A 12818-nucleotide genomic window follows, 5' to 3' on the forward strand; every position below is an offset into this window, starting at 1 on the left:
CGGGCTGACTTGAACCACTGTTGCTCAGAGCTCAAACTCTTGAGCGAGCTCTTAACCAACTGAGCCACTCAGCCGGCCCTTATAGGTCTATTTTTAATATAAAGGACAAAGGTGTCTCCTTTTTTTAATGCTCTTTCCCGTAACAACCTTTCTGGTGTTTTTTTTCCACGTGAGTGAAAGAAAGTAAAACCATGTAAACATTTGGATGTTAAATGGATGTTAAAAAATGAATTGTTTTCTTGACAGACCTGTAAAGTGGTAGCTATAGATTACGTTCAATGAAGTAAATTAATTTTAATACTATATTGTAATGTCACAAAAATGAAAACAAAAAAAAACATCTGCGTGCTTTTGCAGTCCTTAGCCATTTTGCAATAATAGTATTCTATATTTGAGTACCTAAAATTATGAGTGCTTAAAGATATAAGGCTTACTTTGTATAATGTGACACCATCTTTGGAGCAGTCACCAATTTCCAAATTTAAATATCAACACAGAATGAAAAAATACTTTTACTATTAAGATATTTTAAATATTTTCAATGAAATTATTTCGCTGACATTTGGTTTAATCCCTTAAATGGGATAGTGTTATACAATAATGGAAATCAACTCGCCATTATAAACTGCTATTATTCATGAGCATGAAAATGCCAATCATTTTCACTTACTTACAGATACATGCTAATCCTTTAAGTCGGGATAAAAAATATGTTTCATGATATGGCAGTAATTTATGTGTCTTTGGCTTGACTTTATTAAACATTTTTTAACACAATCTGTGTTGTTGATCAGTATATTAAAAAGAATCATTTTGCTATACTAGATTAGTTAAGCATTTATTGGAAAGTTGTAGTTGTTTTAAGTGCCTTTGTTTTAAGACATATAGATAAATTGGAATGAACATGCGAAAAAGCAAGATGATTACAATTTAGGAGCTAGGTCTTAGGAAAAAATGTTAAAGGAGTTGGGGCTGTGTTAGCTTTCTGGAAAAATGACTGAATGGTAACTTAATAATGACTCTATTACTTGAACAGTTACTACAAGAAGAGTGTTAACTATTTACTTTTCCATCTCTGGAGCAAATTGAAAAGCAATTACATGTAACTTCATCCTAACAACAGCAAATATTGAAATCTGCCTAACACATATGTTGCAGAATCAATAATCGTGGAAATCATGAATAGATCAAAGCTCATAAGAATGTAGTTGGCACCTGAGTTTTGTTTTAATCATTGCATGCAAATATTCATATTCCTAGATTTCTGTTGTTGAAATGAAACAGAGCTAGTACCCCAAGTTTAATCAACTAGCAAGATCCTAGACTTTTTAAGAATTATATTTATTGGATATTAGTGAATGATTTTAGTAACTACAATAACTTAGTCTAAATTAGTGATTTAAAGGGTTGAAGATACAGAGAAGTGATAATTACCCTTGAAAGTAAAGCAAAAAAACTAGCACCATTGTCTTTTGCTATTTTCGTTTGGAAAGTTCTGTATCATTTGTTATGTATTATATACACATCTCCTGTTGTGTCATGGGATTATGTCTTAAGCAAGATTAATAAACAGTAATAACCAGAACAACAGAGCTCTGTTCCTGGGATCATCAAGAAATGGAACTACAGTAGTCGTCTTTAAATAACACTTCCTTATATAATAGAAACCCTTGTGCCTTGGATAGTAGAGACAGTCTTTGTTTAGAATGGTGATTGGACTAGATAACCTATTAAAATGCCTTCTAACTCAACAAGCAATTTATGGATTGGTGTTTTCTGTATTGCATTTAATAATGGAGATATTATGGTATGGATTCAGAGCATCTGAGTCTCTAATAAGAAGCTATTTTAACCTCTCTGGGCCTATAGTTGTTTCTCCTACAGTTTAATGTCAGACTAGTTGATTTCCTTCATCCCTTCCAGTTTAAAATTTTATGGTTCAACAGATTTAAAGAGACAAGTATACCTCACTTTGAAAGGTGGTGCCAATATATTAGGTCTATTGCATGTTTGGATTTTAAATGTTAGATCCAGTTCAAGTTAAGGTTTTCACATTATTAAGGGTCAGGGCCTAATTAAGCCCCTTATTAAGGGGCAGAGCCTGAGATTTTGCTTTCTTAATGAGCTCCCAGATGACATAATTGATGTAGGACCCTTGCATCCATAATATGAATAGCAGTCATTTACACTATATGATATTTGATTCATGATTTGAAAGTTTTGGCTACAATTCCTGTGAAGGCTATGATTTATTCACATTTCTATGAATTTTAATTATAAATTTGATAACAGTATTATATGCCATTGGATTTCTACTTGAAGAGCTTTCTTTCATATGTAAGAGTAGTAGCAAGTTATAAAATATTTATTTATGCTTTAGATCAGTCAACTATGTGACTTGAATCACATTCTAGTAATTGATTTGAAAATAGCAGAATCCTGGGAAAGTCTTGTTTAGACGTGATCTTGCCAAATTTCTTCTTATAGTTATGTGCTTTGTTTGGTTTTAATAGTTCAATGAAAAATTTACACAAGAACTCAACCGGTAGCATCCATTTTTTATTACTCCATTCATGCAAGAAAGCAACTATATTAATTCCAGTTTTTAATCCTAGTTTTTGAATATTTTAAAAGAAGTGTCAATAAACCTATATTCGAAATGTACAGTGTGTAGAAGAAGAAAAGGATTTTCACAGTTAAATGTCTACCCTTTTCAGGTTCCCCAGCACCACCATTGCCATCTGTTCTGTCTCCTAGCAGGGTTGCAGCTAGTCAACTGGCTCAACAAGGAAGTGATTTAATTGTTCCTGCAGGTATTCAGCTGCACTGATTGGATAAAGCCCTTCTTGCTACTGCTGAAGCTAAACTAATTCACTCAGTTTCATAATCACTTGCTTTATATTCTTAGGTGTGTGTTATTCTGGCTTTTTTAGTGCTGCTGCTTTTTTTTTTTTTTTTAGCAATAAGTTAAATAATCTTTCTAGCCATACCTGTCTTTCTGGCTTTTCAAAGTTATTAGTTATATCTCAAACCTGAAATTTATTTCACTTAACATTAAAAAACATGGTTAAATTTGATTCATTTAAAATTATCCTTTCTTTGTTCTGGAAAATGTATTCACTTAATTGATCCTGAACTCTCAGCTTTGCAGATCTGCTCTCTTATTTTCAGTTAAGCAAGATAGGAGCCTTCAACAATTGGGTTGTTCATTGTTTGGAATGGGTCATGTGGAAACGGTTGTGTCTTCCTATTTTCAACCTCAGCTTACAAATAGTTTGCAGATTGTAACAAAATACTATGTAATTTACCAGTTATGCCCAATGAAAAATATTTGGGAAAAATCCATTTCTTTGCATGGAATTTGCTCTGCACTTTAATTGCTAGACTATAAAAACAAGAAAAAATTGAACTCCATATTTTTATATGATATGTTAACATTTTATATTTGTTTCTATGAAAATTTTGTAAATTCTTTAATGTGTTTGATTGTATATACTGTTTTCAGCTTAGATTATGGTAAAGTTGTGCTAAAGGCTGATCAGGCTTTAGGAGTAAGTGAGAAAAGAAATTTCTGCTGGCTAACTTTTTAAAACAATTTATTACAACTTTTCCTCTTATTTCATTGTTCTTTTAAAATTATTCTAAAGTTTCTATCTCAAGTCAGTATCATAAACATTTAATATTTTCTTCTATGAAAAATATTTACTATTAAGAACTGTATAGCTGTAGAGTTGCTTTTATGTCAGGGCTTTTTACTGCCTTTATTAATTATGGCTTTTTTTTTTTTTTTTGCTTTTTTTTTTTGGTGGGAAAGGGTCTCTTAAGAAAAAGAGGAGATACAATGTAGGTCTTGTTTTAACCCAGCCTTTCATACTGGTGGTAAGATATTTTTAATGACTATTTCAAGTTTGAATTGTATTTTTAAGTACTCCAAAATTATAGTAATATTATATCATCGCTCTGTTCAACATAGTACAGTGGACAAAGATCCCTGTAAGGAGTATGTGGCCTTTTAGATTTTTATTGACAGTTTTTTTAGTGTCACTAGGTTATAAGATTAATTGTGGGAATTTTTTTTAAGTAAACAGCATTTATTTAGAAAAGAAAGCTGATAGCAGCTATTTTTTTTTAAGAAAACAAGTAAAGCACACAGCATTTGTGTTTAATAGACAAATTTTTTTATGTGTTAGGAAATTATCTTCAGTGATTCCAGGAAGTTGTTGTAGTCCTTCACTTTGTGGGAGGGAACCTTTTCATTTTTTAAAATGCATGAGTAGGTAATTTGAACAGCATCAATGTTTCATTTTCTTTCCCTACTTGTCTTTATCTGGTTTGTGTTTTTATCTTTTCTTATGAACATGCAGGTGGCCAGAGAACACAGACAAAAAGTGGACCAGTTATTCTAGCAGATGAAATTAAAAATCCTGCAATGGAAAAGTTAGAACTTGTTAGAAAATGGAGTCTAAACACCTATAAGGTTTGTAATTTTTTAATGTTTCCACCCTTACTGGCACTAAGACTTTTTCTTTGTAATTTAAATTATTATTTTGCAATTATATGAACATATAGGAGAGCAAATGACATCTGAACATAAAAATACAATTAGAAAATGAAGTATTTTTATTACTGATCTTCACATAAATGTAGTTTTAAGTCTAGCAAAAGAGTAAAAAAGCTACTAAAATGCTCGTTAATTTATAGATAACACATAATTGAAGAAGGAATATATTGTCTTAGAATATGTTTAGCTATAGAACTGCTATACATATATTTGTCCCCACCTTCCTCTTTTTGATACTTTATAGCAACTAGAGTATATTAGTTTTTCAAATTTGGAATTCTCTGATTTTATTGTAGTAACTAAACATTAATTCAACAGACAGCATCAGATTGCAAATCAGTTGGATTTCAAAAGTTTATTAATGTTAGTTGAATTGCTTCAGAGTACGTAATTGGTGGTAATTTTTCTTAATGTCCTCCATAAAACAAATAAGCAAATTATTTAATCTATACTTTATTTGATGTATTACAAATAGCTTAAGCTCTAAGTCCATTTAGTATTTTGAATCTTAACAAGGACAAGACAGTAGAATTCATAGAATAGTTAAATTGATGAAAAAGCCTCAGTAGCTCAGGTCAGAGCATTAGCCATAAAGCTCTCTAGATATTTGTGAATTGGTTGTGGGTCTTTGTAAATCGGGAATTACAGTAAAACCTTGGATTGCGAGTAACTTGATTTGAGAGTGTTTCGCAAGACGAGCAAACATTCCTAATACATTTTAACGTGGTAAACAAGCGATGTCTTGCAATATGAGTAGTTTGTTTCTGGAACGAATTATGTTCACAAACCAAGGTATTACTGTATCTGTATTTTTATACAGAGCACATGTCTCTTATGTGTCTTCGTTTTGGGGAGGTTTTTAATTGCCAGGTAGAGATACATACCTATTCTTTTTTTTTTTTTTTTTTTAATTAAAGGTTATTGGGGTGACAATTGTTGGTAAAGTTACATAGGTTTCAGGTATACAATTCTGTAATACATCATCTATGTATCACATTGTGTGTTCACCACCCAGAGCCAGTTCTTTCCATCACCATACATTTGATCCCTTTTACCCTCCTCTACTACGCCCCTCCCCCATGTGTCTTCTTAACAGTAATGCAGAAGTGAATTTATTCTTTCAGTTAATACTTTTATAATATGATCTGAAATCCTCTACAGAAGTACAGGTTTTCCTAAGATGGTAAAAGTGCCCTGAAACATGCTACATGAATCTTTCCAAAAACTATTTAGCTTATGCCAATGTAGAACTGAGAAATGCCAATGGTAGTTGTCAAAAATTGATGCCTGTTTATACTGTTCTCATTCTGGACATTCTATTTAATCATTGAACCTTTTGTTCTCAAGGATGTAGATTCTCTCATTTCATGTATTGTTTTTCCCTTTGTATTACCTCATATCACAACGGTTCACCCAGATATTCAAATTTTGACTCATCATCTTACTGATTTGACATATCTAGTTAGTCATTAAATGAATTCTGCCTCCTTAATGTTCTTTTACTTTATCCCCTTTTCTCTATTCTAACCTTCACAGCTATAGCTCCTGTATGTATTACTCTAATAGCTTAACAGGATTCTCTTAGACTATGTATTCTACTTTGCTTGATGTGGTTCACTCTTGCTTAAAATCCTTCAGTCAATCCCGTCTTTAGACTGTCATGAATCTGACCCTATCTCCTTTTCCAACTTGATCTCCTGCTGCTCTTGTCTTCCACCCATAGACCCAGTTATCCATACCAACCTTATCCAGAGATGTCCTAAACATGCTGTGCCTTCTCACACCTCTACAACTCTGGTTATGGGGCTGTCATTGGCTACTGCTTGGAATTCCCCTCTGTGCTCTCTTTCATTTCATTGTTTATCTTTCATGCCAGACTAAGCTTCATTCATTTATTTATTAAATTTATTTATTCAGCCATTCCTTTGTTCACTTATTTATGAAATTTGCCTCTTAATTAGTGACATTCGATGGCCACACATTTTGAACCCAAAGAGTATAGGCCTTGTTTTTGAACTAAATCCTAGTAATTACAAATTACAAAGTACAAGATTTTGTTCATTTGATCCTTCCTTTCTTGTGTCGTTCAGTTTTGTCTTGATCCTTATCTTTTTTTCCTATATGTATATGTTTATTATCTATTCCTTTTCTTCTGTCTGTTACCTATATAATAATCTGAGTTGAATCGCTGTTAAGATTCCATTTTTATCTCTTATATTAACATACCACATTCAGCCTTTCTTAAAATTTGTGTTAATGCAAGTGCCCAGTTTTGGGCTGGCCGAGTGGCTCGTTGGTTAATACTTGGCTCAGGAACGTGAGCTCTGAGGAGCAGGGCCGCTGGTTTGGATCTGACATGGGCTAGTGGCGCTGCGCCCTCTACAGCTAAGATGATGAACAACAGCTCGACCTGGAGCTGGGCTGATGTGAGTCGCCAGCAACAGTGTAGGCTGCAGTGGGGCTGCAGTGGGCTGCCGTGAGCCACAGTGAGTGGCTGGCAGCCAGTGTGAGCGGCCGGCAGCTGGGGTGAGCGGCCGTCCAATGGCCAGTGATGGATCTGCCTCAGCCGGGAAGAGCGCAGTGATCCCAGCACCATCATGGGCCAGTGAAGTGACGTCCACCACAACTAGATTGAAGAACAAAAGGACAGCAACTTGTCTGTTCCCCTTCCCCAATTCCCCAATGCTGTTCCCTCCCCCAATTCTCCAATAAAATTTTAAAAAATAAAAGGAAATGACCAGTTTTAAAAATACTGTGTACATGACATAATACTATGTGAAGGAGTTATCATTCTCTTCAGAGTGATCACTTTATTTTTAACTGAAAATTTGTTTCATCAGAGCTTAATTGGACATTTCACTCTTAAGTCAAAAGAGAAAAAGAGTGTTCTAAAGACCTGATTTTATGGCGTTTGGAGCCCATTGTGTCTGTGCTGACACATGCCTCTCAACTACAAGAGCCTCAGTATAATGACCTTATTGGATCTACATGACTCTGTTCTTGTGGCTTTACTTTTTTGGTCCAAGTTTGAACTAATGTAGGGCTTTCATTGTCATTTGAATAATCCTTCAAGTATTGATTCTGATTTGGTTGATTTAGGACTGTACTTGTTATCCATTTTACTCTTGAGTTCCTTGATTCTTGCTATGACTTTGATCCTCTCTTCCTTGGACTTCAGTTCCTTCATGATTTCTAGCTTTAATTTCTTCTTCTGTTTCTATTCTCAAGCAAATACTTGAAGGCTTTTCCTCAGAGAATATTTGCATGTCCTTTATTAGTTGTTAGTTTTGGTTCCAAGACCAGTCTGGTGATTAAAACCAAATATGTAATAGGAGCAATTTTAAGTTTAGACCTTGAACCCATCTTTTTAAATATTATTTTAATCTACCTGATTTTTTTCACAAATTTGAACCCCAAATTTATTTTCTTATGTTTTATTATCTGTAGGAATAATTATGAATAATGAACTGTGGTTTATCTCTTTGGTTTATTTTTATATTTTCCTAATGTAGAATAGAGTACTTTTAGAAATCCATCTTACTTTTTTAAAGAATAATCTTGTTTTTATTCAGAACTGTTTGGCATCTTTTCCAAACACTAAATGCTTTTTTAAAATGTTTAAGAATTTGCCATCAGTATTTACACCTTAATCAAATTAATCTTTGTTGTCTTTCAGCCAGTGTCTTTTAAGTTTTCATTCCTGTTTTTCCTGTCATATTGCCTTCTTCATTTACTGGTTGACCTATTTCCCCTGTTCACTTGCTACTATTTCCTTTTATGTTCTCTTCTTCCCTATCCTCCACCCTTTTAATATCTACCAGTTGTTGCCATGAAATTATTTTTTTCCTTGAACTTAAATGTTTTTATTCATTTTGGGCATTATAGGAAAAGCTCTTGGTGCTATTTAAATACTCAGAGTACACAGTGACTATCGTGCAAATTCATAAATTGTGTGACTGATGGTGATTTATGGTATTTTGTACACTATTTATCACTTTATTTTATCTACCCTCCCTGAAGTAGGAGATCTACATAGAGCAGTAATTTGCTTTTGCCTCTTTCTGCCCCTTTAAACTTTGCTCCATTTGTCCTATTATCTTCAAAATTAATTCTTAATTTATAAGTACGGAAAACCAATTGGGACCACCAGCTCATTGTAAGTGATCTGCATTTTCAGGGACTTTCAAGAAGGGTAGAGACCTGAGATTCTATATTCTTTCCTATTTTAAACTTGGTTTATGATTTTAGTACACACTAGGAAGCAAAATAAAAATCTGCTCTTCAGTGATCATATGAGAAACTTGCTCTGAGACCCTGATCAGTGGGGAAATGACTAGCGACTTTTTATATTCTCGCTACAGCTTTCTTCCTTTTTTTTTTTAATTAAATTTATTTAGGGTGACATTGGTTATTAAAATTATATAGGTTTCAAGTATACATTTCTATAATACATCACCATATATTTGATCCCTTTACCCTCTTCTACCATCCCCCCCTCACTACAGCTTTCTTTACAAAGCTCCATGTAGGCCATCTGTAGTGTTCTCAGTTCCACATTACTTAAATTTCCCTTAAGAGCATATAGTTCTCTGTATTGGAATATAGTCTCTGTAAATGCAGCTTCAAAACTTGTTTCAGGTGTCCAGATTTATCTGAATATGCCTCATAGTCACTATGGCCTTACTCTTCCCACTGTCTTAGCTTCCTGGAAAATAAACATTTCCTCATTAAACCTTTGACCCTACTGCCTGCTTGTAACCGTTACTTCTGTGAAATAATGGCCACTCAGACAACAGTAGACATTTCTTTCATTTTGCCCAGTCTACCAAGCTCCTTCAGTGAATTCTGACTTCTTGACTTTCAGCAAACTGTTATATCTGAGTTGTTATGGAAGGTACCACATGCTTTGGTTTGTGAATAGAGTAAATGTCTCTGGTAATATTCCACAGGGAAAATCCTGGTGTGGATGGAAAGAGGGAAAGAGTGGTGTATCTCCTTAATTTTGTTGATATTTTTCTCATTAAAATCACACACAACATCTGCAGTTAAACTTTTCTCTGATGTGGTTTTCGTTTCCTACGAGTGTAAGTATGTTTTCCACAGAAGTAGTTTTATCTCCCTTCTGTGAGTTTGGCCTCTCTTCTTTCATTTTCTATATAGATAATTTCTCTACTATTAAAAAAAACAAAACTCCTTTATAAAAAGTATTTATTCATAAAGATCCTTAATTGATGAGAACAGAGAATGTCATAGAGAATTCATTTCAATTTTAAATGGAAAAATATGATTAGCATATAATAGGCTAATATTAAAAGGATAAATATAACAAAAAAGGAAAAAGATAAATACAGATTTATGTTTATGGATAAGGAAAAGTCTCACGGTATTTGTTCATAGAAAAAAATGTTTGGATATTATGTGTAGCATAGCATGGTCTTACGTTCACTTTAAAAATATTATATGTGTGATTATATAGGTTTAAAGGAGAGTCTAGACTACCCATCAGATTACCCATTAATGGTAGTTTTCTGCTCTTTAGTGCGATTAAAGGAAGAGGAAATTCATCTTTTATTTCACTCATTATTTTAATTTTTTACAACAAATATTCTAACCAAATTTTGAAAGACATGATAAAAGCAATTGTGCAAATTTTTTAAAATTGCAATACTTACTGATATTTTAGAGTATTTTTGTTAACTTTAAACGGTGAGAAGTATATTAATGCCCTGGGTGGTTACTCTTAAAATGTATTATTGAGTAGTGAAATTGCTTATAATTTTTTTTTAGAAAAGTTATTTCTGTGTGCTCTGAAATTAGGTACTGTATTTGACTATGTATAAGACGCTCCCATGTATAAGACGCACCTTAATTTGGGGGCCTGAAATTTGAAAAAAAATGTATTACATAAAGTTATTGAACTCGTTTTATTCATCATAAAATTCATACAACTCCTCATCACTGTCAAAACTCCCAACCATTAGCTTGTCCTCATCTATGTCTGATGACAAATCACTGTCTTCATATATTGCCTCTCATGGCCTTCTTCTGCCGTGGCGTTTTCAGTAGTGTTTCTTCTTCCTGTAGCCAGTCTCAGATTGTTTTCTCAGTTGGAGGAGGATCAAACTTACGTTAAGCAGCACGATTTCCATTCACTTTTGCAAACTGGATCACTGTTAACTTGAATTCAGCACTGTATGAAAATCTTTTCTGAGCCATTTCTGGGCAGAACGTGGCAAAACCTAACCTACCGTAATATACCGGTAACAAGTGCGAAACAGTGAGCGCAAAGACAACAAGCGCGAAAAAGTGGGAAATGCAAGTAAAAAAAACTACAACAATGAGCACAAAAAAAGCAGGAAATCCAAGTAAAAAAATCTACAACCACTGTATAAGACACACCCAGTTTTTAGACCCCAAATTTTTCAGAAAGGGGTGCATCTTATACATGGGAAAATACGGTACTTTAAAAAATTATGTTTCTGTGTCTTTTCTGGGGAGGAATAGAATAACATAATCTAATGCTGTTCTATCTGGGCAAAAGTAAAAAAGAATTCAGGAATCTTATCTCTGTTTCTTTTTCTTTTTCTTTCCTTCCCTGTCTCTCTTTCTCCATCCCTATCCCTTCCCTTTTCTCTCTCCTTCTTCCTCCCTCCTTCCCCACCCACTCTTCTTTCTTCTTTCTCCTTTCTTCCCTATATCCTTCCTGCTCATCCACAGACACACAGAGATTCAAGGGGAAGATAGAAGGGAAAAAAGTGTTTGAAACCAATAGGAGAATATAATTTTGGTATTCTTATTATTCCTATATAACAGTCCAATATTGTTCTTAAATTAATGCCAAGTATCTCAGTTGTTTTAAATAATCTACCCAAGTGCACTAAGCTTGAAATATGATTTGTGAGAGAGCTCACCTGACAGTATGTAAATTAGCTAGATAAGTCTTAAAACTTTCAGTGATTACTAATAATTATTAGATGTGTCTTGTAAATTTACTTTCTGAGTCCTGATAAACTTCTAAGGGGGCTGACAGTTTTCAGTTTATTAGGCTAGCTTGTGTGAAGCCAAAAATGGTATGCCATATGCTCTAGCATTTGTTTGGATTGTTATATTATTATTTTTTTCTTTTGTTCTTTTTTTTCTTCCTAAACAAAGTGCATCTTTCCACTTTTAGTGTACTCGACAAATTATCTCTGAGAAGCTAGGCCGTGGATCAAGAACTGTGGACCTTGAACTTGAAGCTCAGATTGATATATTAAGAGATAACAAGAAAAAATATGAAAATATTCTAAGACTGGCTCAGACATTGTCGACCCAGCTTTTCCAGATGGTGCATACCCAAAGGCAACTTGGAGATGCGTTTGCTGACCTGAGCTTGAAGTCACTAGAACTCCATGTAAGATTATTTTAAATAACTATTGGGAGGTGAGGGGTGGAGAATGGCAATAGGAGTATTTTAAGAGGAAATTTGTTGCATTTCTGATTTGCTGAACTCTTAATAAAATTGGCATCTTGAGGTGTTCTTTTTAGATATTTCATATAATTTCTAAGAGGGCCTCACTGACTTCTGTCAACATAGTGAAACAATTGTACAGAGGTTTCAGGGGAAGGGAACTTGGAAAGGAAAAAGAGACAGTCTGCCTGAGCCTAGAAAGAATCATAGCTATGTATAGCTGGGCATGAATGAAAAGTAAATTCTGGTACCTATTGAAAATCTCTTATGTAGTCTCCAAGTGCCTTGAACAAATAGTAACTTGCTTGACTGGATTTGTGATATACTTTACTGAAATCATTAATATAAATTATGAATTTTAGAATGGAGTTATTTTTCTGCATAGATCTCTAAATTTTCAGTAAAGCATCTCTAACAATTAGTTATATCTTAAGTGACTCCTTTTATGTCTTTTTTTTTTTTCCCCCTCACCTGGAGCCAAAAGGTGCAGAAATCCCTTGCCTACAGATTTTTAGCTTGAAGAGTTAAATAATCTAGAGTAGTAAATCATTTGATAATATCTAGAAACTTAAACAAAGACATTTCAGTTAGAGGTGGCGATGTATGTCATAATAATGAAAAATATTGAGATTCAGTTCTAACTGAGTCATTAGACAGAAAAAGAATGAATTAATATCTGGGAAGTGGAATAATCATAACAGCTGCAGTTACTGAATGTCCACAATTCCAGTGTAATGCGCTGGGTGCTTTGTAGACATTATATCATGTCATTTATTTAACAATACTGCAGGAAATGTTATCCGATTT

At 33.7% G+C, this 12818-nt stretch overlaps 1 protein-coding gene across 9 annotated transcripts in view; it reads left to right on the forward strand.

Moving 5' to 3' along the window:
• Positions 1-12818, forward strand: part of ARFIP1 (ARF interacting protein 1) — an 81368-nt gene that overhangs the window by 34010 nt on the left and 34540 nt on the right. For 6 of the 9 annotated variants that reach the window (XM_019641208.1, XM_019641210.1, XM_019641207.1 and 3 more), the window contains 3 exons: positions 2718-2813; positions 4365-4477; positions 11733-11954. In XM_019641208.1, the coding sequence (XP_019496753.1) occupies positions 2718-2813; positions 4365-4477; positions 11733-11954 (431 nt within the window). The remainder of the gene's footprint in view (positions 1-2717; positions 2814-4364; positions 4478-11732; positions 11955-12818) is intronic. The other 3 variants (XM_019641213.1, XM_019641211.1, XM_019641212.1) reach the window with 1 other exon arrangement.

Source organism: Hipposideros armiger, unplaced genomic scaffold, assembly GCF_001890085.2.
Source record: "Hipposideros armiger isolate ML-2016 unplaced genomic scaffold, ASM189008v1 scaffold_58, whole genome shotgun sequence".
NCBI classification, from domain to species: Eukaryota; Metazoa; Chordata; class Mammalia; order Chiroptera; family Hipposideridae; genus Hipposideros; species Hipposideros armiger.